This window comes from Tetrao urogallus (genome assembly GCF_951394365.1).
Source record: "Tetrao urogallus genome assembly, chromosome: 6".
NCBI lineage: Eukaryota > Metazoa > Chordata > Aves > Galliformes > Phasianidae > Tetrao > Tetrao urogallus.
In genome coordinates, this window is record NC_136819.1 from 10,664,946 (window position 1) to 10,689,918 (window position 24,973).

Consider the following 24,973-nt stretch of genomic DNA (forward strand, 5'->3'; position numbering starts at 1 on the left):
TAATCCCATTTGTCCTTACATGCTAAAGACAGTAAGCATCCATTAAAAACCAGTGTCTTGTGCTGTTTAAGAAAACCCCTTCCTCGACAGAAAAAAAACGCAGCACTGCTGACCTCCTTAAGGATAGGTGAGTGGGTTTATTTCTTTTTTAAAAGCAATCCTCAGTACGTATCAGCATAAGAGGCATAGAGCTGAGGATAAAGTTACCACCCGTGGATAAACGCTCCGGTACAGCAACACGTATGGCAGCAGAAAGGAACCTGTCCACCAATTAGTGCTCCATGGGCTCTTCTGCCTTCTCTGCAGGCTCATCAGCAGGCAGAGCAGGCTTAAAGAGAGGGAAAAGACGTGTTATAGGATTATCCAGAGTAAACAGGAAGAACAAAGCTAATCAGAAGGCTGAGGCAGTTTGCCACATGCACAAGAAATATGTTGTTAAACAACATGCAAAACACTATGACAGATGAGGAAAAAACCTGACAGTGACAGGAAGGGCCTGCCACATTCAGCCTAAATTGACTTAAATAAGCGCATCAGTCTCCAGCTAAGAGTACGTGGTGTACCCAGTTTTCATGTAGTAACTTCTAGCTTTAAAAAAGTCAATTCCTAAAATTGTAATCTATTAGCAGAATTAAACGTCAAACATAAAAATAATACATCATACAGTGCTGGCTTTCAATAAAGCCTACTTCCACTTAGCACACACCTTTCTCTGCGGTCTCTCCTCAAGGCCTTCTAGGAATGGTGCTACATCATCATCGTCATAGATCGTGAACTCCATGTCTTTGCCAACAATCCCAATGGAAACATTCTGTTAAGCAAAGTTTTGACAGAAGTGAGAAGCATTTTTCCGCAAAATCACTTGCACTTGTCAAACAGACAAAAGCTTCCCACTGTAACAGAGAGGATCGCTGTGCTATTTGTGTCTGCTTAAGGAAGAAGGGCAGTTTTGATAAACTCTCTCTTTAGCAGATTGTTCTCGAAGGGAGAGGACATTTATTCCCTACAAAAGGTAGCACGTTTCAAACATCTTAACAGGAAAACCACCATCCAAGGGTTCTTATTTCCTTTTTTTTCTTTTTTTCCTCCTCCTTTCTTCTCCCCCCTTTTCTTTTTAGTAACAAATACTTGACTTTTCAAAACTGATTTTCATCTTACTTTGCACTGTTGTTATTGTAAGAGTTCTAGAAAACAGCAAGGCAGGCTAAGAACAAAAAACATAGATTAAATGTAGATAAGGGCAAGGCCAGCCACAAAGAGAACACCAGAATATGGTAACAGAGCTGCTTAGAAGCTTCTTGCTCAACAGTTGTTCACTTCATTTCCTGGCCAAGGTTTCTGCGACTCTGTGATGCTGGATACTCACTTCGTGTATTACATTCCCTTACCACCCAGTCAATTAGTGACTGTGCTTACAATGCAAAGCTGATAATTCCAGTTGTACACAATGAACCTTAAACACTGATTCAAGTTTAAAATATATTGAAGCAGCTAGGGAAAAATGTCTTATCTAAATAAAGCATCACTTCCATAAAGAAAAGTAAATCTCAGGTAATGAAGGAAGCAGTACATAAATCGGAGACAAATGAAATGAAGATGATGAAGATCCAGAAAGTTTTTGGCTTTCAAGATTCAGTGCCAGCCATACTTCATATCAGCTTTGTCGCTGTCATTACTGAGAACAACGGCAGTGAAATTTCTCGTTAAGAAAACCTAGCATTTACCTTGGTGGTCAGATCCTGTTCAGCAGGAAGAGTCTCTCTCAGGGCACGCAGTCCATGTTTAACTAGCTCATTTAGATTACCTTAAGAATGAAAACAGAAAGGTACTTATGAAATACAGCACTTATCCCCACACTCATTTTCCCTTCTTCCCATTCTCAGGTGACAAGAAGAAAATCAACTTGCACAGCCTGACTTGCAAAAGTCTTCTCTTAGGTATTTCTGATACTGAAAACACAGTTGTTAAACAAGCACACTATGAGGAACCAGCTCTTCCCTGCATTTGTTGTAAAACCACCTGGTTTTGGCACCTGCATTGTCTTCAGTGCAGCAATAATCAAGTTATTTTCCCCCTTCACATCGCTGTTTCATATAAATTCACTACCTAAGTATCTGCCATGACATACTGTACGTGCTCTGACATGTAAAAAATTCTTCCCATTCTTTAAATGGAGCAGAGGTTTGTTACTTTTTACTTTACTTTTCTGAGTACAGCTTCTCTTTTTATTAGATCTAATAAACACCCAGATATTAGACACGGAGATCTGCAACACTTTCTCTACAGTTTTCCTCTTCATGTAGATTTACACTTATGCCAAATTGAGCCCTCAACATTTTCTTGTCTTACTACATGCAGAATGGAACAGTGGCAGAAAATAAGTTTTGTAACAGAAAAAGATCATTTGATAGCCAGGTTCATTACTCACAATCAGTAAATTCAGTCATGTGTCTTTCCAAGTAAGTTCGTGCTGATTGCGAACGAGCACCAATGGACATTGCTTTACAGTCAAAGTAGTTTGCTGAGGGACAAGTTTGGAAGATGTGAGGGCCCATATCCTACAGAAAGACATAAAACAAATGTATGAACTCATACCAAGCTTGCTGTAGGAACACATGATATCTTCTAAAATAGTTTTGCTCATGAAACATTACGTAGTTTGTATGCATGCACATAAGTATCCTATACTGCTTGCTACCCCACCATTCTTATCCAATTCTTTCACAGCTATTAAAAAAAATAAATAAAAACAAATGCAGTGTTTGTTTTTGCACTGCCTTTTTCATACAAGGAATACAGCTAGAACCAAAATGTTTCCTCCAGTGTTCCACAAACTGCCTTGTGCTTATGCATGCTTCTGACTTCTTGGCTTGCAAATGATGTTTCACACACATTCTGAGTTATCTGCACGAGCAAGAAAACCTACTGTAGAACTAACCTTGCCATCAATAATTTCAGGCAAGTTGTTAATTTCTTTCTACCTTCTTTGTGTCAAAAATCTTCAGGGCAGACATTCTGCGTGTTGCACTAGGCAAACTGCTTTTCTGAACACATGAAGTAAAGCCTATTAATTTTTTTCCACATCCATTTTTTTATTTAAAAAAAAGTGTCAAAAAAAAATAATTTGTTCATCTCATTTTGCGCCTCAAAATAATCAGTTCTTCATTTTTGCATAAGTACACCTCATAGGCATAGAGTGGATTAGCTGTTAATTTATATTTATACAAGTTATGTCTGAGTATGATAGAGAAAATGATTGTGTCATTCTGAGAATTTTGGTGAGTCTGCCTCCTCCTTCCACCTTCTCCTCTTTAATGTGTACTTGTACAGAATTGCATTTAAGCACGTTCTCTTCTGGACCAATTGCAGCTAGCACAGCTTACTTACATCATAACCTGCAATGAGCAGTCCTACACCATATGGTCTTCTGCCATAGCGCTGCGTTGGTATCTGCGTTTCTAAAGTAAGCTAAAGAAGCAATCTCAAAGGCACATGTTAATCAGTCACACAGACAACATTTTCCTGAGCAATGCACTGATGCTACAAAATTGTTGTGCAGTCTTTGCAAAGCCTTTTGTAGTATCAAAGGCTGTGTCTGAAGAAATAGTTTTCAGGACTTATTTGGAATGCCAGCGCTGGCTCTTTTTCACCAAAACAACATTTAGGAGCTGGCTTTCTCAGAACCGAGCGGTGCATTCAACCAAGTAATACAAACAGTTCAGTTAATGCAGCCTCATTGAATTTCTTAGCCCTTTAACTTTACCTAGGCACCTGATAACAGAATACAAGGCCTCCTCTGTGCTCCAAGCACTGAGAACATTAATTACCACCAAAAAAAAGTAAGCAAGCAGCTGCAGTCCAACATATGATCATATTTTGTGCAGTGCAATCATATTTCCACCCCCATCTCCCAAAACACAGTGCTATGTAACAAAAAAACCCACAGCAGTAAGTGAAATGGTGCATAGTGCTTCACTGCTTTTCTATCAGTTCAGAGTTCTGGGATGTTCTCTGAAAGAATGAACATGCAAACAAAGTGAACAAAGGAAAATCACCTCTGAATTAACTTCTTCAGTTTAGCATTACTTTTAAATTGTAATATATTATTATTTTTTTTTTAAGAAGGATACTGCTTCCAATTAGTGACACCAAACGAGACACTGGAAGAGGTCTATCAAACACAAATCTAGAATCCAGACACTCCTGACGCATAAAATTACTAGAAGAAAAAGAAAGAAGAATCAAATCAGTGCATAGATGAAAGTCACACCGAGTTTTCTTCAATATTTGTCTGTTAAGGTTTAAGTGTATTCTTGTTCCAGCTCTGCTTGTTGAGAAAAACAGCCAAGGGCATTACACAGTTTCATTTCATCGTGACTTATAACTGTTATTTAGGAGGTTGACCACAGGCTTGAAAGAGTCTCAGAGCATCTCATCCATAGAAACCAAGAGAAGTTAAAGTGCACCAGGCCACAAATAGGTCACTGGGAAAAAAAAAAACACAGTTAAACAATAACATATCTTTGTAACCTTACAGCAATTAAATTTTATATTAAAAATTCTTCCTGTCTCTGTGTTTTCTGTGTTTTCCTGTGTAAGTAGGGAATCAACCTCTTTTAGTATATATTACCTTATTTGATCAAGCTATGTGGTCAGCAGGTAAAGGCAAATCTGTCTGAAGTTGACATGTTCAGCAGTACATGTTTTTACTAACAGAAGCAGCTGCTAGAGGGAAATAGGTAATGCACTTTTTCAGACTGCTTGGAAACCCCACCACGCTGAGGAAACCAGACAGTTTGGTCTTACAAGTTACAAAACCAAAGAGCAAATTTTGGGGCCAAACAAAGGAGTTTTCTGCCAACAACTTAAAATCCTTCCAGAATTTCACAGTGAGGTCTTAGGCAAAGCACAAGAGACCATCACCAGTCCTTAGATGAACATAAAATTTCATTTGCAATAGTCTACACGTGAACTTTTACTTATTGCAGAACTGGGTATGTCAACAGCTAAGATACTCACCACAAGAGTCTTGCATCAGCTGTAAGCCCGGCAATTGAGATTCCAATATGGTTGTCAACGTACAGGATCTTTTTCTGATGAGCTGCCAGCTCAGACTGTGCCCGCTACACATGAAAGGAGAGAGCTGTGTGGCAGACTGACCACTTTGTCAAGCACTGTGAAGTAATCTGCTAACACTTATTGCAAGAACTGAATGCAATCACAAAACAGTCAAAACAACAAATGATAACAAAGACCAACTGTAAACTTGCAACAGAAGACAAGAAAAAAATAATTCCGCTTCAGTAGGAGACTGTAAAATGTTCCTTTTCATTTCAGGAAAAAATGAACAGATGCCCAAGTTTTGGAAAAGGAAGTGAACAGTTTCACTGCTTTATAACAAACAAAAAAAAAAAAATTAAAAAATAGAAGAACTCCTATCTTTTAAAGTGAAAATCTTTCACTCATTTCACAGAATCACAGAATTATAGGGGTTGGAAGGGATCTCCAGAGATCATCGAGTCCAACCCCCCTGCCAAAGCAGGTTCCCTACACCAGGTAGCACAGGTAGGCATCCAGGCAGGTCTTGAACATCTCCAGAGAAGGAGACTCCACCACCTCCCTGGGCAGCCTGTTCCAGTGCTCCGTCACCTCACTGTAAAGAAGTTCTTGTGCACATTGGTGCGGAACTTCCTGTGCTGCAGTTTCTGGCCGTTTCCCCTTGTCCTGTCTCCACACACTGCTGAAAAGAGTCTGGTCTCACCACACCTTAGATATTCCTTCACCAATTTGTGAAAACCTGCTTAGCATGGGTGCTGAAACTGTTTACAGTTTTTTACTGACACTAATGAAAAGTGATACTACATTTATTTTATATACAGATAAAAGTTCAGACTGCTAAAAATTTGCCAAACCAAAACTTTTCCACTAATATTGATGTTTGCAGAACAGAGTTTTAACCTTACCTTTAAAGCAACCAGAACAGCATGTGTTTTTGACTTCAGCCCCACAGTGGCTGAGCCTTGCTTCACAGCTTCCATGGCATATTCTATTTGATGAATTCGCCCCTACAGAATAAAATCAAAGATAACCATTCTGAAATTAATCACCTGCACCATTTTTCAACAGTTTTTCATTTACAGACTTCTGACTTCCCCCACCCTCACAGGCACACTGACTGCCTAACAACAACAGATTTCCTCTATTATCATTTGCAAACCATAGACTCATAGAATGGCCTGGGTTAAAAAAGGACCACGAGTGGTCCTCTAGTTTCAACCCCCCTGCTATGTGCAGGGTCACCAACCACCAGACCAGGCTGCTCAGAGCCACATCCAGCCCAGCCTTGAATGGGATGGGGCATCCACAACCTCCTCGGGCAACCTGTTCCAGTGCATCACCACCTTCTGAGGGAAAAATTTCCTCCTAATATCTAACCTAAACCGCCCCTGTCTCAGTTTAAAACCATTCCCCCTTGTCCTATCACTATCCACCCTAATAAACAGCCATTCCCCCTCCTGTTTATAAGCTCCCTTCAAGTACTGGAAGGCTGCAATCTGGTCTCCCCAGAGCCTTCTCCTCTCCAAGCTAAACAATCCCAGTTCCTTCAACCTTTCCTCATAGGAGAGAGACTTCCTCATAGAAGTCATCTCAGTGGCGATGACTTCAGCAACTCACTGAAGTTATTTCTATCATTGCTCAGAGGAACTCCCAGCTGAAGTCGGATGTGTAACTTTTAATCGAGTTTCCTAAAGAAATGAATCTTAAGCAATTGTTGCGTCTCATCATCCATCCCCCAATAACTTCTGAACACGTTATTAGTCAATTGCAGTAAAGTCTGAAAGAGGAGTAGAGGTCTTGAAGACAAGCAAGCCCTTACAAGTTCTGAAAAGCAAGCCAGCAGCGTTGCAAGAAAATAAGGCAACATCCTTTCAGTGCTACAGCTGAGGGTAAAGTAGCAACTTATTTCATATAATCAGCACGTTCACTGCTACCATGCAGAAGCTGGAATTACTAAATGTAGCACAGCTGTCTCCTACCAATTGCAATAAATTTAAAATATGACACACTGCTACAATTATTACAATGGGAACACTCTGGGGACAACCTACAGGATATATAAAATAAGATGGTTTCAATTCCAATATACATATGTATACACACTTAACACGTAAAGGGTTTTGATTTCTTTGCCTAGAAGAACACAAACTCTGCTGGGTGCCCTACACACAGTTATTTCCTGCCTGAGAGCAGCAAGGAATCACGTATTTATCAACTGCCAGGAACAAGCTGTGGAACTGTAAAAGCATGAAGTCCTTTCAAGCCTTTAATCCTCAATCTCATTTTATTTAAAACAGTATTTGAAAACGTCCCCCTAGAGTAACTATTCATCACTCCTGCATAGATGCCCAGAGCTTTTATAGAATCATACCAGTGCCACTGTGACCCAACCACCTGTAGGAATGCGTGCAGTAGATTGCAGCAAATCTGTCTTTGTGAGTCATTGGTGCTATTCAGACTTTCAAGACAATTTACAAAAAATAAATATAATTCAGCATTGCTGATGACTTCATGATAGCTACTAGAAGTCACAAGAAAAAAAAACAAAAAAACAAAAAAAAAACAACACGGAAGCTTATAAATGCATGTGACCAGAATAAAAATAAATACCAAATATAAGTTCTCTATAGCCACTGAGGAATTTCAAAAGCTCTGCAATTCTTAAGGCAGGGAAATAACCCACAGGATATGTTTATTGCAGATCCAAAGCTCAAAAGCACCAGATCGGCATGGGCAGCCCGGAGGGCGGGGGGGGGGGGTGTCACCATCCCTAGAGGCTTATGAGAAACACGAGGGATGTGATCAGTGGGCACGCTGGTGGTGCTGGGCCGATGACTGGACTTGATGATCTCAGAGGTAACGACTGTGTGATTTCCCAGCCTGTGTCCCACGTAACAGACGTCTGTGCCCGTGGAGGAACGCGCAGCATCAGCCAGCGAGGTAAAGGCGGGCGGGCCGGGCTCACCTGGGGGCTCCACACCGTCACGTCGTTATCGTACTGGTTGCGGAACTGGAAGATACGGAGCAACAGCCGTCAGCGCGGCCGCACCAAAGGAAAGCATTAAAGGAAAGCACCAAAGGGCCCCGGCCTCCCCTCACACACTCCCACCCGTGGGGCCGCGGCTGCTGGGCCCGGTGGGGCTGCCGGAGCTCCCGCCAGGCCCGGCCCCGCCAAGTGCTTACTCACGGCCCCGCTCCTTCCTTTTTTCCCCTCGTCCCTTCTAACCCTCCTTCCTCCCTCCCCTCCTCCCGCCCGGTGCTGCGGGGTCGCGGCGCTGCGCTCCCGCCGTGCCGCTCACCATGCTTCCTGCCGGCGGCGACGCGGGCTGAGGGGCAGCGAGGGGGCCGCGCTCCGGCAGCACTCGCTCCGGCCTGGAGCGGTCAGACAGCGGCAGCCGCAGGCCGAGACATCGAGCGGGCGCGCCCCGGGGATCGGCGCATGCGCGGTCTGGCCGGGCCTCCGCGCGCCGTTCTTTCCGCTCTCTGCTAGTTGTTCTGCTGAGTAAATACAGCTACGTCTCTAAAGTACTCAACGGTAGAAAGCTAAAATATTTAACGTAAATGAAGTGGTCACCAGAGCTCTTGTTTTGGATAATTAGCAGCATTTACGTGTAGTTCTTATCTGCAAAGCAAATATCCCACAAAAAGCTGTGCAGGAGCGCGTGACTCGAGCGCAAGGACAAAAGAGAATCAGACCGTACTGCTTTATTTTTAAACCAGTGTGCAGCCACTGGAGTCACAGTCATTCAAACGGGAGCCGTGTTCCACCACCCTCTGTCCGATTACATTTCTCTTACCGCTGGACAACATCCTCTTGTACACCTTTTGTCACTGGAGAGGACTGTGCTGTCACCTGGAAAAAAACATCCAAACTGATTCCAGTTACCCGACTTATTATTTTCCAGCTTTGCGATTCATAAAAATTCACTTGAGCTGAAATAACTCCCTTTCTTCAGCAGCGCTTGATGTGCACTGCAACAGGATATATAAACGCTTTATTAAGTGAGCTTGAAGCTGAGCAGCTTTCCAGTGTCAGAGCACTCAGTAAATATTGCCGTAGTCCCTGCTACGAGGCCATTCTGTAATAACTTCCTACAGCAATAAGTGACTCCCTCCAAGTCTGTTTACTCCACTACAGTCAGAGAACAATAGACAGATATTTCCTCTAGTTGGCAAAAGCGCATTTGTTTTCGCGGGACGCTGAACTATGCCAAGACTGTTGTTCTGTGTATATACTGGTAAGTGGGGGAAGTGATGTTAGGAGCTACATTTATGGCCATAAAGAGGGGGGAGGATTTCTTTAAAACTTGATACAAGAAAATTAGATGAAATATACACTCAGGAAGAACTTCCAGAAGTTAAATGAATTGTTACACAAGCACATTAAATGACAAGTAATCTTTTTTCTTTCTACAATCAAAACCAAATTGACTTGAGGTCTAGCTATTAAAAATTTCTTCTAAACCAAACTGATTAAAGTGATCATAGAATGGCCTGGGTTGAAAAGGATCACAACGATCAACAAGTTTCAGTCCCCCTGCTATGTGCAGGATCACCAACCAGCAGACCAGGCTGCCCAGAGCCACATCCAGCCTGGCCTTGAATGCCTCCAGGGACTGGGCATCCACAGCCTCCTCGGGCAACCTGTTCCGGTACATCACCACTCTCTGTGTGAAAAACTTCCTCCTCATATCTAACCTAAATCTCTCCTCTTAGTTTAAAACCATTCCCCCTTGTCCTATACCCTCGTAATGCAGCAGTGCAAAGGGTTGCACAGAAGCTTCTCCCCCGCCTTCAAAGATAAGCTAGGAAAAGCAGCGAGGCAGGCACTGGATGGAGTTTCATCTGCTCTCCAAGTGCTTCAGTGTAATTGCTCCCCTACTCCCAAGGCAGCAGCACAGTGGGCATTAGAGACAAGAATAATCTCTACAAACAAGGAAAAGCTTACAATGGAAGGAAGTAATTCACTTCCTACTGAATCCTCCTATATGCCGCCTCTTAGGCTCAGTCTGAGCCCTCTGCAGGTAGGAGGTAATGTCAACCATTTTGCAGTTTATTTCTATTCAGATCTTAGTGCATTGGTCTTTAAAAGTACCCAGCAGTGACATATTTGATGTAAAATACAATAGTTAAATACAAAATTACAGAAAGGAGACAAAGAAAAAAAATCACATAACTTTTTTTCAGTTAAAAAAAAAAAAAATCGAACCAGAATTTTACATATTTTCACGCTTTTTTTTCCAAATCCAAATATGACAAATAATGACTGAAATGAATGAAGTTAGTGGTTTTTCAGTCATGTAAAGAAAATATGAATACGAAGGCCTTACATTATGGTATCTGAAATTTAAGCAATGCATAAATGCTGTGCTGACCTCCACACCTGGGAAAACATCTTGATGTAATGGTGTACAGTGGCCCTCATGAAGTGATCTGACAGTTTTAGACACTTCTTTGGAGATATAAAAATCTACATGGCAAACAACTAGATTGACACAGGCAGAGCTGATTGACTCAGCAGAAGAATTGAATGGCCACAAAGGTATTCAACAGCTGTTTTCTCTAACCTGTGTTATGAAACACATTGATGAGGGAACATGGAACAACTTTACACTAATTTTGTGAAAACTGCCATAGTTGTTCACATCACGTATATTAGTTTTATAATAAAAGCTTCAGGAAATGGTGTCTAACAGTTTCTTTGATAAAAGTTGAAAAAGCAGTTATTACATACTTGTATAGTTCTCTAAAATAACTTAAGTTTGTAGGAAAAAAAAATCAAAAAGTACAATTTTTTAACTGAAGAGAAAAAAAAGTGAATGACAAAGAGCAATCAACATATCACAAGAAGAAACCATGTAATATAAAATACTACAGGAATGCAAAATTAAACTAAACCTATACTCACAGTTAAAATACTCTACTTATAAAATATCCACTTCAGCAAAAAATGGCATTTTCCTCACTGTTAGTTTCACAATTAATAGCCTGATAATCTGGATCACTTCAGAGAAATACACAATTGGCTGTGCTATGAAAACATATGTTAGATTCTCAGTAATGGTCAAACCATATGGAATTTTTAAGAAAGAATAAAATATAAATCATTATTATGCCAATGCATAAATCCACACTGCTTCTACAGCCATTCAGACTTGAATAGTGGGTGCAGTTCTTACTTTCCATCTTAAAATTATCTGACATACTGGTGAATGGGAATAGCTGCATGTAAGGAACGGCCATTAAGAACAGGAGTCTTCAGTTTAAATAACAGATAAACAAGGCGAGGTGATGAACACTTCTCAAATCACAGTTGCCATTTGGCCACAGATTCAAAGAGAAACTGGGCAAATTCATAGACAGAAACCTTTGAGCCATCTTACAAAACTGCTGATACAGTGCTTGAATTAAGAGCAGCAGCGATAAAACAGGTAACTTAAGATGTGCATGTAAAGTCTCAAGAGAAATGGATGATACTGTTTTGTTCTGTTATGTTTCCAGCATAGTTATAAACAGCATCTGACACCTGAGCTATGGCAAGCTTGCTCTGAAGAGATTAACGTACAGGAACTAAAAGGGAAGGGCATTACGCCTTCCCTTCTGCTGACTCATTAGAGAAAATGACATTCCACCAAGCCCACTTTTGGAACACCACTCATTAAACTACATGAAACCATTGTGTTCTGGTGTACTATAATCTGACAGTTTTATGGATTTTTTTTTTTGTAAAAGACCGGTTCCATTGTGGTGAGTGGTATTACTCTCAGTGACCACATATTCCACGCTACGTAGGCACAGCAGACTGCAAAAGAAAAAATAAAGCTGTTGTGCTGTACAGAGAACTAAAGCAGCATCTTCGTCCCCCTGGAAAAGCAGGACAGCTTCTGTGAAGGTGCCCGCTGTCAGGTGGGTAAGTTACTACTTGCAAACAGCAGTGCTGTTGCTGTTGAGTAAGCTGGAATTGGTGTACCTTTATAATGTTCAAATATGTTCACTTCTTTAGCCTTCATTGAATGACTCATGTACTATAGTTTCCTCTAGTAAGTATGTTTAAGAATAGAAGTGTTATGAATTAATTTCAGTCTTCAAATAGTCCTCAAATTTCAGTCCTCAAATAAAAAAATCCATTATTTAAGCATTGGGAATTTGACTACTGGGAGTTTATTACCCATATTCTCTAGGCTTGGAAAAGGTTCAGGTTCCCTCTGGGTTTGGAAAATATAAAGGCTGAGTAAGATGTTAAAAATAATGACAATCACATTCAGGGAACCTGATGATGTGGTTATTGTCCAGACAGTCCAAAAAAAGTTCATGGAAATGGAGAGAGAGGTAATGAAAAATGAAGTTCAATATTTTCCAACCCATAGAATTATTATCACTCTCTGGAATGTTATCTGTTGTGCTCGAATTAGATCACATCGTATCCAGGTACCACCCAGGCACACTTATCAGCGAGCTTAACTTTTTGAATATCCATGCAAACCCAAAAAACATCAAAACTATCTTAAAAAGGAACCAATAGAAAGAAGTGGTCACTATGAGCCTCAAGAGACTTGAAAGGTCACAAGCCAGGCACAGTTGTATGCTGCTCCTAGGACAGGTGGCATAGCCAAGAACACGTGACAAAAAAGTGAGCTAAATTAGGCTATAAAACAACACTGATGCTATATAACGATAGTGTTGTCTTGCATATCAATACAAGCTACAAGATATCAGTATTAGAAACACTGCCTTGCAGTTTTGCCATTGCAAATTTAAATCACAGGGCAATCAGCAAACAACAAAAACCCCACCCACATTTCCTAAGATTATCAATAAAAATCAAATTCTGTGTTATCTCTATTGAAATGGAACTAATAGCAAAACATTGAGACAGAAAAAAATGTGGTTTGCTATTTTTGTATCCTAAGGTGCAAGTTCCTTTGATGATCAATCATTTAGGTCAAAGTGAGAAAGGGAAGGATATTTTCTTCTGAAAAAGAATACAAGGTTCTCTATGGAATGACAACTGGGAGAACAAACTACAGAAGACAGGCATTGGAAAGTAGTCTTTTTCACTCCTATTAAAGGAAAACAAACAAACAAACAAAAGCAAAACAATAACAACAAAATCCTATCCACTGTAGTCTACAAATTCTGGTGGGCAGAAACAGCTATCACATTTGTTCCAGAAGACCCTTCAGGTTACACGCCCTATTTAGTTAACTCCCTTTAAACCTAATGTAGTCTCAAGTCACCATGGTTGACCATCACTTCACACTAAATGGCCCTTATGTTTCTCAAGGCATCGCATTTAAAATAAAGCTGGAATTAATAATCCATATTCAGACTGACACATGAAGCCAACAGTCCAGTTTCATATACATATTTTATAAAAATCCTACAGAAGTGAAAATTGGTCATTATCATAAAACATTCAGGATTGCACATTTTGATTAGTTTTTTGATGTTTTAGGGATTGTATTTCCTATTTTTTGAGAACTGTCTTACATGATGCAAGCAGTCTGTACTTGGAGGTAATGCAGCTAAAAAATTACTCCTTTATTAGTGGCCATTTTATAGTGTAAGCATTTTTATTAGGTATGCTAGTGCTGGGATTTTTCAAAATCTCTACCTGTGAGAGAATTAAGCTTAATTGTCAGCAAAGGCTGGAAATCACAGACCCAGAGAGAAAGCCTTTGCAATCCACGAGACCATTAATGGATCCTATTTCCTTACAGCAGACAATGCTGTCATATTAAATTAATGGCGAGACGAAGTATTATGTTCTTAGTTTTGTATTTGTGTTCCATAAATATTTAACAGTGAGTACTTATACATGGCTCACACAATAAAAGGTTGGCAGAATGGCTTTGCCCTATCCAGTATTGCCTAATTTCCTTCTTGAAAATGGAAATACATTCACATGCATGTCTGCCAGAGTCCATTAAACTAAGGCTTTTGGTTTGCTTTGTTTAAAAGAGAAGACCCTAGGAATTATTTTGCATTCCTAGCATGACATTAAGAATGTGTGACACTTCTATTTGCAGGCATTTTTAAGTGCTGTGTGAGTACTGAACTTATTGTTCTGTTCAATTACTACTTAGGCAATGATTCTGGTCTTTCTGCAGCACATTTTTCAAAAAGCAACCCAACCTTTTCACAGTATGGATTCAGTTTTTGATTAGGAAAGACTACAATACAGGATTACTACACAAGAAAAAATTAACGTTTGATTATGCTGTAGTCTGACAGCCTTGCTGTCATCAGCCTTTTTTTTTTTCCCCCAAGCATTTGCCAAGTTCCTAATTTTGTTACATGGATTTTAACAGCTTTGCTGTCACTCATATCCCAGTATGTTTGCACAGTACAAATTTTATTTGGCACTGCCATCTTTATTGCATACATTCCAAAACTAACAACAGTGAAAGCAGAAACCAAGGCCTGTCCTGACAAATGTAAGAAAGCTTCTGGTAGTGTAAAGTCCATTGTCTGCAATTGGTCTGACACATGACTGAGCTCAGACAATGCATCATACATACATGCTTAAATTGTGAACAAATCCCATTGATGTCAGGCTTTTTCTAAATCTCAAGTATTGGGTGCAGCCCTTGGCTTCTAAGCCCAGTTTATGGGATTCAGTGTAAGGCCTAAAGGGCTCCAAATTAATTCCAGACAGGCTTGTTATAACCCTGCCTCACACCAGTGAGTATCTAAAAATCTCTCCAATAGTTATTAGCAAATTGCTACATGGTCAACACATGAAGCTTTATGAAGTATGTATCAAAGCAATGTATGACTATGTATGTCTTGTTCATGATAGATCCCCTAGCACCAAAACATTTGAGATGTGTTTATCACATCATTACAGCACCAGGGACAATTATTCAGACAAATACATGGCTGGGTACTTGGAATAGAGAAAATAATTAGAAAAAAATAATAAAGATAAAAGAATCAGAAGATCTTTGCATTTGTATAGATAAGCAGAATACTAACTTTAAGAACACTTGCATTTCTATAAAAGTTTGAATAATATAACACTGCACAACTGAAGCAGACAAGCAAAATGACAGCAGTGCTTCATTATTTAGGAGTGACTCTCTCCCCCAGAACAGACTTCTGAGCACTGGTATCAAGCTGAACAAGTTCCTCTGGTTACCAGCCTGGGATGAACACAGTACATACAGCTACCAAATCCAGTGAATGAGAATTTTATAGAATGTTTCTCAGATCAGGAATTGCCATTTTTAAGTTGCACTGCAGCACACACATATCTACACTTTAAAAGTCTTTTCTTTAAAAAGCTGTTAATTTTTATACATCTGCCTAGTTTTGTGTAAATTCTTCTTTCTTACTTACCTTTCAATGCATATCTCTTTCCAAGATCTCAATTAGCATAGATGGTGTAGGACTAGTGATAAACATTCAACAAGCACATGAAAGCTTAAGTACCATTTCTGAGCACTCAGAAACCATTCAGAAACAGAGGAAACAACCATAACATCCAGACTGTACTTGAAAACTACTTCATGAAGGAGACAAAAATATTAACAAGCACTTCCATATACAATTACTACTGTATCAACAAAAACAAAGAATCCGTGCAGTGCTGAAACAGCTGTCAAATAGATTGAGTTGCCAGAAGAACCCTGCTCCATTCAGGAAACAGCAGAATTCCAGACAATGAGGCCAAGGAAAGGGAAATTGACTTCTCTGCGTATCACTTGGCAAATGAAGTCTATCTGAACAAGTAAATTCGCCTCTTTTTGTTCTATTAATCAGAGTATTTCTCTAAGGGATAAATAAACAGTCTTTGGGCATTAGAAGTACAATTTCAATAATGAGCTTGAATAGAAAATTCAATAGAGAAGTTGAAATCTTGATGTCAAGTCAGCCTTACATTAATACTTCAGAGATCTTGATGTAAAAGCAATGGCCTGAGGCACTGTACAGAAAGACTTTGGCAAGAATGTGGATTCTGAAATACATCTTGGTTGTATCAGCCAGCTTTAGCTATTAAAGTGATCACAATTATTCTGGTTTATCCTCTAAACAATTCTCAAGATTGGAAAACAAGTATGGTTAAAACATCTCTTTTAATAGCTGATGAAAAAACAGGTCTGGACATTCTGGAATGACAAGTGTGGCATGTTGAATTCCCAACAAAGGCAAAGTCAGTATGGTTAACTATGTTCTTGAAGAAAAGACTCTAGAGCACAGTCTCAGAGTTCCTGCACGTGATACAGATGCTTCAAAATACTGAATCTATCACCCAGCTCATTCAAGAACACAAGCAGGCTGCTAGCAGAAACATTTAATAGATGATGCTTTACTGCTCAGGAGGACAGCATAGCTCCCCAGTCTCAAGGCTCCCAAAGGGCAACTTCTAGCCAAGAAATGAAGCATCTGTCAGGGCAACCTTAAAGCATATTAGAAAAGCATTCCAGTAATGATATTGCTTGTACTCAGTCACAAGCCTGCAGTCTACAACCAGTAGAAGAATAGCTAGTCTTACTAATTCAGCTTGTTACAGGTAAGATATTCCAGTTCATACCCTTTGCAGTGTGTGACGCCTGCTTGGATTAGATGCTAAACAATCATTCTTTACAGTTGTTTTATTCTCTCTGGAAATGCCAAGCATTTGGAAGCCAATAAAATCACCTAAGAAAATAAAGAGTAGGTGAAAGCACAGCAGTCCCTGCTGCTGCGTCAATTGAGGCTTGCAGGATTGTTCTAAGTAACATATCGCTCTCAATAATTGGAGTGGCAAGCTTCTGGCAATAATCTTTAGGCAGTAATCTGATAAAGGTCAACAGATGGTCAAAGATCTTATGAAAATAGTTTGGAAAGAACACAAGGTAGTTCCAAACGTGGAACTGAAGTGTAGCTGAAGGCTTTACTGAAGCACAAGTAACTCAGGAATCTTCAGAATAGTAGCCTTGCATGGTGCTTCAGCTGTAAAGATTTAGAACACAAGGATAACTCTTCCTTAAGGATGAGATAATATGTCTATATTGGAGGTCTGTTTGGTAAAGATAGCACAATGCTGCAGGTCTGACGAGCTTCTCTAATCGCCCCAGTTGTCACATAGATGTCTGGCCCTAAAATCTTGATTAGTAATTGGAGGGAGAAAAGGAAAAAGACATTATGTTTTCTCATCTGAAAAAGATGGGCTTGCCACTCATGGAACATATTATTTGCATCTCATGTCTAAACAATTCAGATTTGTATTTGTGAACAGATGTGTATTTGTGAAATACAAATACATCCTTGTGTCCAAGGATTAAGTAGTTCTAGTACACAGAATGTACCTAATTCTACATTGACCTTACTTAAGTTTCTGCAAGTCACTTCATCATTTAAGACTAACTTTCTAAGTAAATGCTAAAGCACAGCCTAAATTCAAAAATGCCTTGTAAAGACACCTCAAATAAGTCATGTCCACTTACAAAATAAATTTAATTAGGCAAACTAGTGTGGCAACTGGAATCCTGTTACATTACATAGAAATAAATGATTATATACTCATTTTGTTTGCGTCCCATGCTAATATATTTCCATATCTTCTATATAAATGCTTCTAGCTAGACCTCTCAGAAGCATGACCTTGCTTAAAGCAGCACTTCTGCCTACCCTCTCTGAATCTCTTCTACTTGGAGCAGTATGAAGAATCAGGCCTCACCTCAACATCTGAATGTCTTTGTTATTTTAAGTTGCATGCCAAATTAATATATTTTACACCAATTTGAAGTCGTTGCATTCAGAAATACGTTAGTCACACCATTAGATCTGGTGAAGATCTACTTATGTAGGAGGTCTGGCTGTGGAGGTAACTGAATAAACTGTGCCAAATTTTAAAAACATAAATCCAGTCTTTAATGCTACCTGACATTTGAGCTTGACTTTTAAACATGAAAATCCTCTTATAAAAGCAGTCACTATAGGAATCATTATGGAATGGAATAAAAGATACGGCAATAAGAAATCAGTGATACAAACCTAAGTGTTTGAGTCTGGTATATTAAGCATCAATTAGAGCTAACTAGTTACTACTAATTGAACATTAGTGCAAAGCTATCATAATGCAAACTTCTGGGTTTCATCGATCAACTCTGGTAAAACTACTGCTGTGTCCAATTCACTCTTTCAATGTCTTTTCCTCTCAGGTTGTTGTTAATTCAAACAAAAAACCTCCAAGCAACAAAAGAACCATTCTAAATATGACGCCTTTGTGTTTGCAGGGCAATTATTATTCTTCCATTGCATGAAAGATCAAACAAGTGCACATGACTGATTACTTCTACATCATTACTTTGTACCCAAGTATGCCAGATACATTTTAGCTATAAATAAACACATAAAGTTTAACCAACTGGAAGTTCATACATGTGCATTACCAATTCATTACAGATTCGAAATGTGTAACATTTCCAGAGCATACCTTCATTTTTTCTTACTTTGTGAATTCAAATGTTTTTTTTACAAATAGGGGAGAGCCTATTTTTTATAATATAAAAAGTCTTTGTTGTTTGGGTAAAACCCCATGAAGATTTGCAGTGTTTTCTTATGGCTTCTATTTACTCTTTTCAAAAGTTCCCCCTGAGAAAGATGAGTATCTTGGAAACATTTAAATATATTTTCACATCCAGCTGTTCTTCCTCCTCTAAATGTAACATCACTCCTAAAGGCAATAAGCACTGCTTTTGAGCAATAATTCCATTGAATTTAATCAAGAGGTTTATCTGCTAATGTTGTGAAACCGTTTCCTACATACATTCACTAACTAAACACAATTCAGTGATGTTCAGACATAATCATGATGCACCATTATGCCGTTCACATGGGGAAAAAGCAGCAAACCCAAAGTTACAGAAGTATTTCAAGTATTTCAAGAGGTTCTGATGTGGTAAATTTGGACTCTGAGTTTTGTCAAGCCCAATGTAATGGGCACTGTGTTCAGCAAAATATCAGTGCTGAAAAAGGAGTAGGAGCTGCAGTTAAGATACGAAGAACAGGCTGATAAATGATTGTAACAGTACACAGTACTGAGTATGAATGTCAAAACAGTCCTATTGAATTAAACAAAGAAGAAAGGTAACTTTTAGCTAAATATGGAGGCTTAAAAATACATAGGCAAGATTACTGAGACAAGTTGTCTCAAACAAGAGCACTGACACTGTCATCACTTCCTGACAATACATAAGTTGCAGGTTATATTCAATAAACAACTGGATCTTAATAAATAATCAAAATAAAACTGATCTAAGCAATGCTGGTGGCATGCTTACCTTTTCAGGAACAGGCAGAAATAACACATTTATCACTGTAAAACTAGACAATTTACTCTTGTTTGCTACTTCACACATCTCAGCTCTGTCTGTAGCTGGAAGGACAAAATGCCTCCACGCTGATGAGTAATTATTTTAATTGCATAATCTTCCTTATTTATTTTTCTTTTGATCTCATATTCAATCTCCAGAAGAGATAGTTATGCAGTCACTATTACAGAATTCTGTCACCTTTCTCTTTGTTTTGTAGAAAAGTAACTTTTCTTTACATATTTTGTTCTGCAGATTCATTTACATAGACTGCCTTACTAGGCTATCATTATTTTGAATACTAAAACCAAATTAATCTCAAAATATTTTATAAGTTTAATGAAGTATAACAGTTTATGATAAGTTTTGAATGCTTAATATTCAGTCAAGATCACTTTTTGCATTCAAGAAGATGTAGTACATCTTATTACTTGCTTTCTGTCAAGGCACAATTTTACAGACTCCGTTTGAGGCAAAGGTTACATTTTTATTTATTTACAAACAAAACAAACAGTGACTGTTAATAACATTTTAGTCTCAGTCCAAACTCTTAGAACATATCTACTGTAAGGCAGTGTTAAGTATGATGAACTTCTGAGTACAATTAATGCCTATGAAGGCTTCATACACTTAACTAAATGGCAACACACCACCTAACAGCTGAGGTGCTGCTCAAACACGTGCTGAAACAAGGGCCAGACCCTCAAGAGGTGTAAATCAACACAATCCCTTTACTGGTTTGTATTATGCCTGCTGACAATATAATGTAATTACAGCAATTTAACAGAATTCAAATGAATGTTAATTAACAAGGACTTGTCTTGGTGATTTAGGGTCAATAAAGTGGGTGTCCAAAAGACATGGAAATGAGACAAACTGATTAATTCAGCTCCCTAACCTCCTCTCCAATAAATGATTGCATTTGGACCAATTTTGATCTTTTTGAGAATGTATTTATGCATCTGATGCTCATGTGTTAAGACAGACGTCTCTGAAAAACCACACCAGCTGCCTGGTTAGGTTTAATCTTTAGCAGTATTAATGAGCAGAGTCCATGAAATGCCTACATTTCAATTCCAGACAGAAATTTCAATTAGCAAATTAGGGAGTGAATTGCCAAAGAAATATTAGCATGTACTCTTAAGTTTAATGTCATTTCACTGGATGTGCAGATTTTATGATAAAATACGATTTGGTATTTCAGTTATACTTTTTGTAGAGATGTTACATAGGAAGAAAGTAATCTTTTTATTATCAATCTTTAACTTGATTATACCACGGCATGCCAAATTGTGCTTAAATAATTAATTTTGACGAAGCGAAACCTGGCAGAAGTTTCATAACTGAAAAAAAAAAATCCTGCATTCTTATTCTAAACAAATTGAACCAACTCACTATTCTCCAAATAAGCTCATGTGAAAGAGCAGTACGGTATAAATTTATGCAGTTCTCTGGTGTCCTTAAGGCAGAGTATTTGTTGAATTTGATAGCACAATAACTTTATATTTATTAGGAAATGGTCCCTTCAGGGAGAAAAAAAATCAATTTGTATATTATATATTGCACAGAAATGATGTTCTAAAATGTTACAGAATCTCGGTAAGTTTTCTCATAAAGCTAACATGAAATGTTGGACTTCTAGTGTTATTTGGAGCAACACACAGACTGTATACATTGTGACAGCAATAACTGCAACTTCAAAGGATTCTACTTGTAAATCACTTAAAGTCACCTACTGACAGTTTCACCTTTAAAAAGTAGCAGTTTGGATATTATCAAAATACATTTCAGCTGTAAAGATACTTGTCATTGCATGTTTATCTGGAGATGAACATGTTGGTCCATTTGAGAAGCGTCTAAGTTTCTTCAGTCAGGAGACTGCTTAAATTAAAAATCTAAACTAGTATGAACATCTGGATATGGTAACAGAAGCCAGCATGCTGCTGGTTCTCTTAGAGAATCAGAAATATGACACCAGAAAAAAAGCTTGAGTCCAGATGAAGCTTTATGTTGTCCTAATTTTTATTAAGAGTACTGATGTGATATTTATTCTATTCACTGACTGTTCCTCAGATTTGTTACTACTGAGCTACAGCTTGTTAGATGAGAAATCTCATCTAACAATGTCATATCACCCCAGCTGCATATTTCTAGTGCTATACCCATGCTTGTTAAACTGACTACTGCTGTATCTACAAGAGACATCTTACAAGACAGTTTTTTTTTTCCACAACTTGTTAGCTTTCCTTGCCACGTGTATCTTTTTTAGAAATTAAACACTTGCCATTTGTAGTAACTTGGTCTTTGCAGTCATCCAAAGATCATAATGTTGTGACTTACCTTTGAAACTGACTGCTTTGCTTCACGTGGAATGCAATTGGATCTCTTCTCACCCTTGGACTTGACAAATATAACTCCTCCCTGCAAGAACAGTCACATCGTGCATAGTAAATATACTTCCAGAAGACTTTTTCCCTGTATTTTTTTCCTTCACTTAGTAGCTACATGTCAGTATCCTTCAATCATTTCTTTCCACTATATTGGCTGCCTATGAAGTACTGCAGATTTCTCTAGTCCTTCAGTGTTCAAGACTACAAGCATCTTTGCAGTTGGTGTCATACCCTGCTTTTAAAAGGCAGCGCATTACAAGCAGGTAAGTTTGGGATCATCCAGGCAGCACAGTTGCATCTCTGAGCCTTCAAGTCACAAGCACTCAGCAAGCTGAAGCACACATCTTTACAGTTTACCAAACAGAGCATTTTCAGTGCTTGGTTCAGCACAAACTTAGAATGGTAATAGTGGTAATAATATCATTTCCTTATTTAAGCACCTAACTTAAACAAAAACCAGTAATAAAACTGAGGTATCCCCAACTACTGCTTGTACCAACTTAGCTGTCTTTATGTTGTGTTACAATTTCTTAACAAAACTGTAATATTCAAAGAAATAAATAGTGAAACATCTGCATTTCCACAAAGACTTCCAAGACTACATTTACAGAACAGCAGGAATTATCCAAATGTTTTGGTTGCTCACAATTTAAAAAACATTTTGTAAGTGTCCAGTTTACCTCTTCTGAGTACTGCAACAGAGAGCTGCTTACCCACAGATATGAATTAAAAAAACCAGCGTATGGAACTTAATAACTCAAAGCTCCAAAGCAAGAGAGATCCTCTTTTCTCACCTTCTTTTCACCCACACTCTACACTACACCAGCAGCCAGGCGGTAGAAACTTGTTCCTTGAAGACATCAACTTCATCATCAATTTGTGTACAAAAATTGATAAGCAGATGATCTCAGATTACAGCTAGAAATGTAGGCTATTCAAACCATGCAGCTGGCTTAAGTTTTTGTTGTTTCCAGTTTCAAACATTTTATTTAAAGACCTTAAGTCTAGGCAAAAAAATGAGCAGTGCAAACAGAAGGGAATTATTGCAATTCAGAAATACTCCAGAGGATGTGACAAGGTTTAGAATGGTTCTGGACATGAGTTAAAGGAACAAGCTGCAATGTTCTAATGACACAAAAAGTACTACAACAAGAGCAAGGGAACAAAGTCTTTGGAAATAAGAACAAACCCAAATGCAGCAGCCACAGAAATGAAAGAAAAGCACAGTTTACTTTTAGAAAGCCCCAGGTAGGCAGGAACCTACAGCAAGAGATGCCCTCGCCTCCACTGCCAACCATTAAGTGAGGACTGGGAAGGAGTGGACCCTGGCTCTACCCCTTCCAGTTACTCAGGTGTACTGCATACACCTGAGCTCCCTTGGGCTGGCCCTGTCTTCCCACCAGGTGCTCCATCACTACTTCAGGCCATCACTCAGCATTTCTGCTACACAGGTGAAAAAATATGCCAAAATTAACGTCTTAGTAAAGACAATTATGGTTATAGTCCCTGCTCTTTCTAGTTATGATGTTTTGGAATAGAGAACAGAAAACAGTAACTTGATATTTTGAAATATTATAGACTAGTTCTCATTTAAACACTTAGCAAACTGCAAATAAAGGCATTTGTATATACATGCTCTAGAATCGATATCCACTGTTGCAAAAATTCCAGTATTATACCACATAATACCTTAAGAATAAACCAGCATCAATGAAGTGCTTATTTTCTTTAATCAGTGCAGCTAGAAAATGACAAAAAAAAAAAAAAAATTAAAAAATTGTAATGAAATTATTGCCTTCATTACAAGTTAAATACTTTCTATCTTTCACTTTAATGTTGTCTGTATTTAAGCACTGTTGACCTACCAATAGCAAACGAAAAGGTACTTCACTCCTCTAGTAGAAGTGCTAAGTGATGGCCAGAAGCAGTGATGGAGCACCTAGTGGGAAGGCAGGGCCAACCCAGGGGAGCTCATGAGTACGCAGTGCACCTGAGTGACAGGAAGGGATGGAGTCAGGATCCACCCCTGCCCAGCTCTCATTTAAGAGCTGGCAGTGAAGGTGAAAGCATTTCTTTTTAGAGATCCCTACCTACCTGAGGACTTCAAAAGGTAAGTAGCTCTCTTCCTTCATTTCTGCATCTGTGGCTGCTGCATTTGGGCTTGTTCTCATTTGCTGTAGCCAAAAACTTTGTCACCCTACTATTATCATCCCATTATAGCATTACAGCTGTTAAAATTATTCTGTCATAAGAAGTTTAGTTAACGCTCTTAATGATAGATGCTGCCTTATTCAAATCAAGTTTGCCTTACATTGAAATCCTTCACAATTAGCTTATAAACTATTCAGGAATCTATTCATAGTTACATCCTTTTATAAGAGTATGCTAGGAAGATTACCGTTAGGCAACAGAGAAGCTGCTAAAGAAATTACTCACATAAAATGAGCTGTGAATACATTTCTTCAGGGTGTTTTTGCACAGACACACCGCTGAATTAAAAGCTAATTATTGCGTGGTAAGTAATCTGAAAACAAACAAACCATAAGGTGGTGAAGCGAATTGCTGATAAAAAATTACGGAAAGTAGAAAAAATAAACTCAGCTGAGCAAATCTGCACACAAGCTCACAACCCTGAGGTCATGTGCAGGTTGTGTTTAATGTAAATAACCATGAAACATGTATGGAAAAGAATTCCATCCTTACCTGTATAACTATCTAGTGGATTTAGATGTTAACACTAAAGGCTACCCTGTGATCTATGAAGTGACAGTGATCAGTGTTCAATGTTTCTTCACTGTTCAGCAGAACAATGTTCAACAGTGCTCAGTTTGTTGGCTTGTTTTTTTTCTCTAACCAAAACAAACAAAAGACAAACAGGAGATAGGAACTATAAGGGAAGAATTAGTCTGGGTCGTGGAAATCAATTTTTTTGGCCCAGTGTAAATCCATCTGCAATACTTCTGATTCAGAAAGCGCTAATGTCACAGTGAGCTGTGCTCAGGGTGGTAAGGGATCATATGGAGTCACATCTGGTGCTCTTCTTTAGGCACTTTCTGCTGTTACAGCTGAATATGTGCGCATATGATATTCCTAAGAGGATCACAATGTCTGGTTACCTCTGGAACTAGTTTATAGCTGAATTCAATAGAATAGAAAAAAAAAAACGAAGGGGCTGTGGTAATATCTCAGCAAGGAAACGTCTGTATCCATGTGCCCACCTGGCTG

The 24,973-nt window shown here is 38.7% G+C and overlaps 1 protein-coding gene across 1 annotated transcript; it reads right to left on the reverse strand.

The window, feature by feature from the left end:
• Positions 1–139: 139 nt before the first annotated feature.
• On the reverse strand, positions 140–23,880 carry PSMA1 (proteasome 20S subunit alpha 1; the record flags this gene model as incomplete). Its single annotated transcript, XM_079537078.1, has 12 exons — positions 140–328; positions 707–811; positions 1,725–1,804; positions 2,429–2,558; positions 3,388–3,458; positions 4,131–4,219; positions 5,020–5,123; positions 5,964–6,065; positions 8,024–8,068; positions 8,358–8,553; positions 21,699–21,779; positions 23,843–23,880. The coding sequence occupies 12 exons, from the start codon at positions 23,878–23,880 to the stop codon at positions 272–274; spliced, it is 1,098 nt and encodes a 365-aa protein (XP_079393204.1). The 3' UTR covers positions 140–271.
• Positions 23,881–24,973: the final 1,093 nt, after the last annotated feature.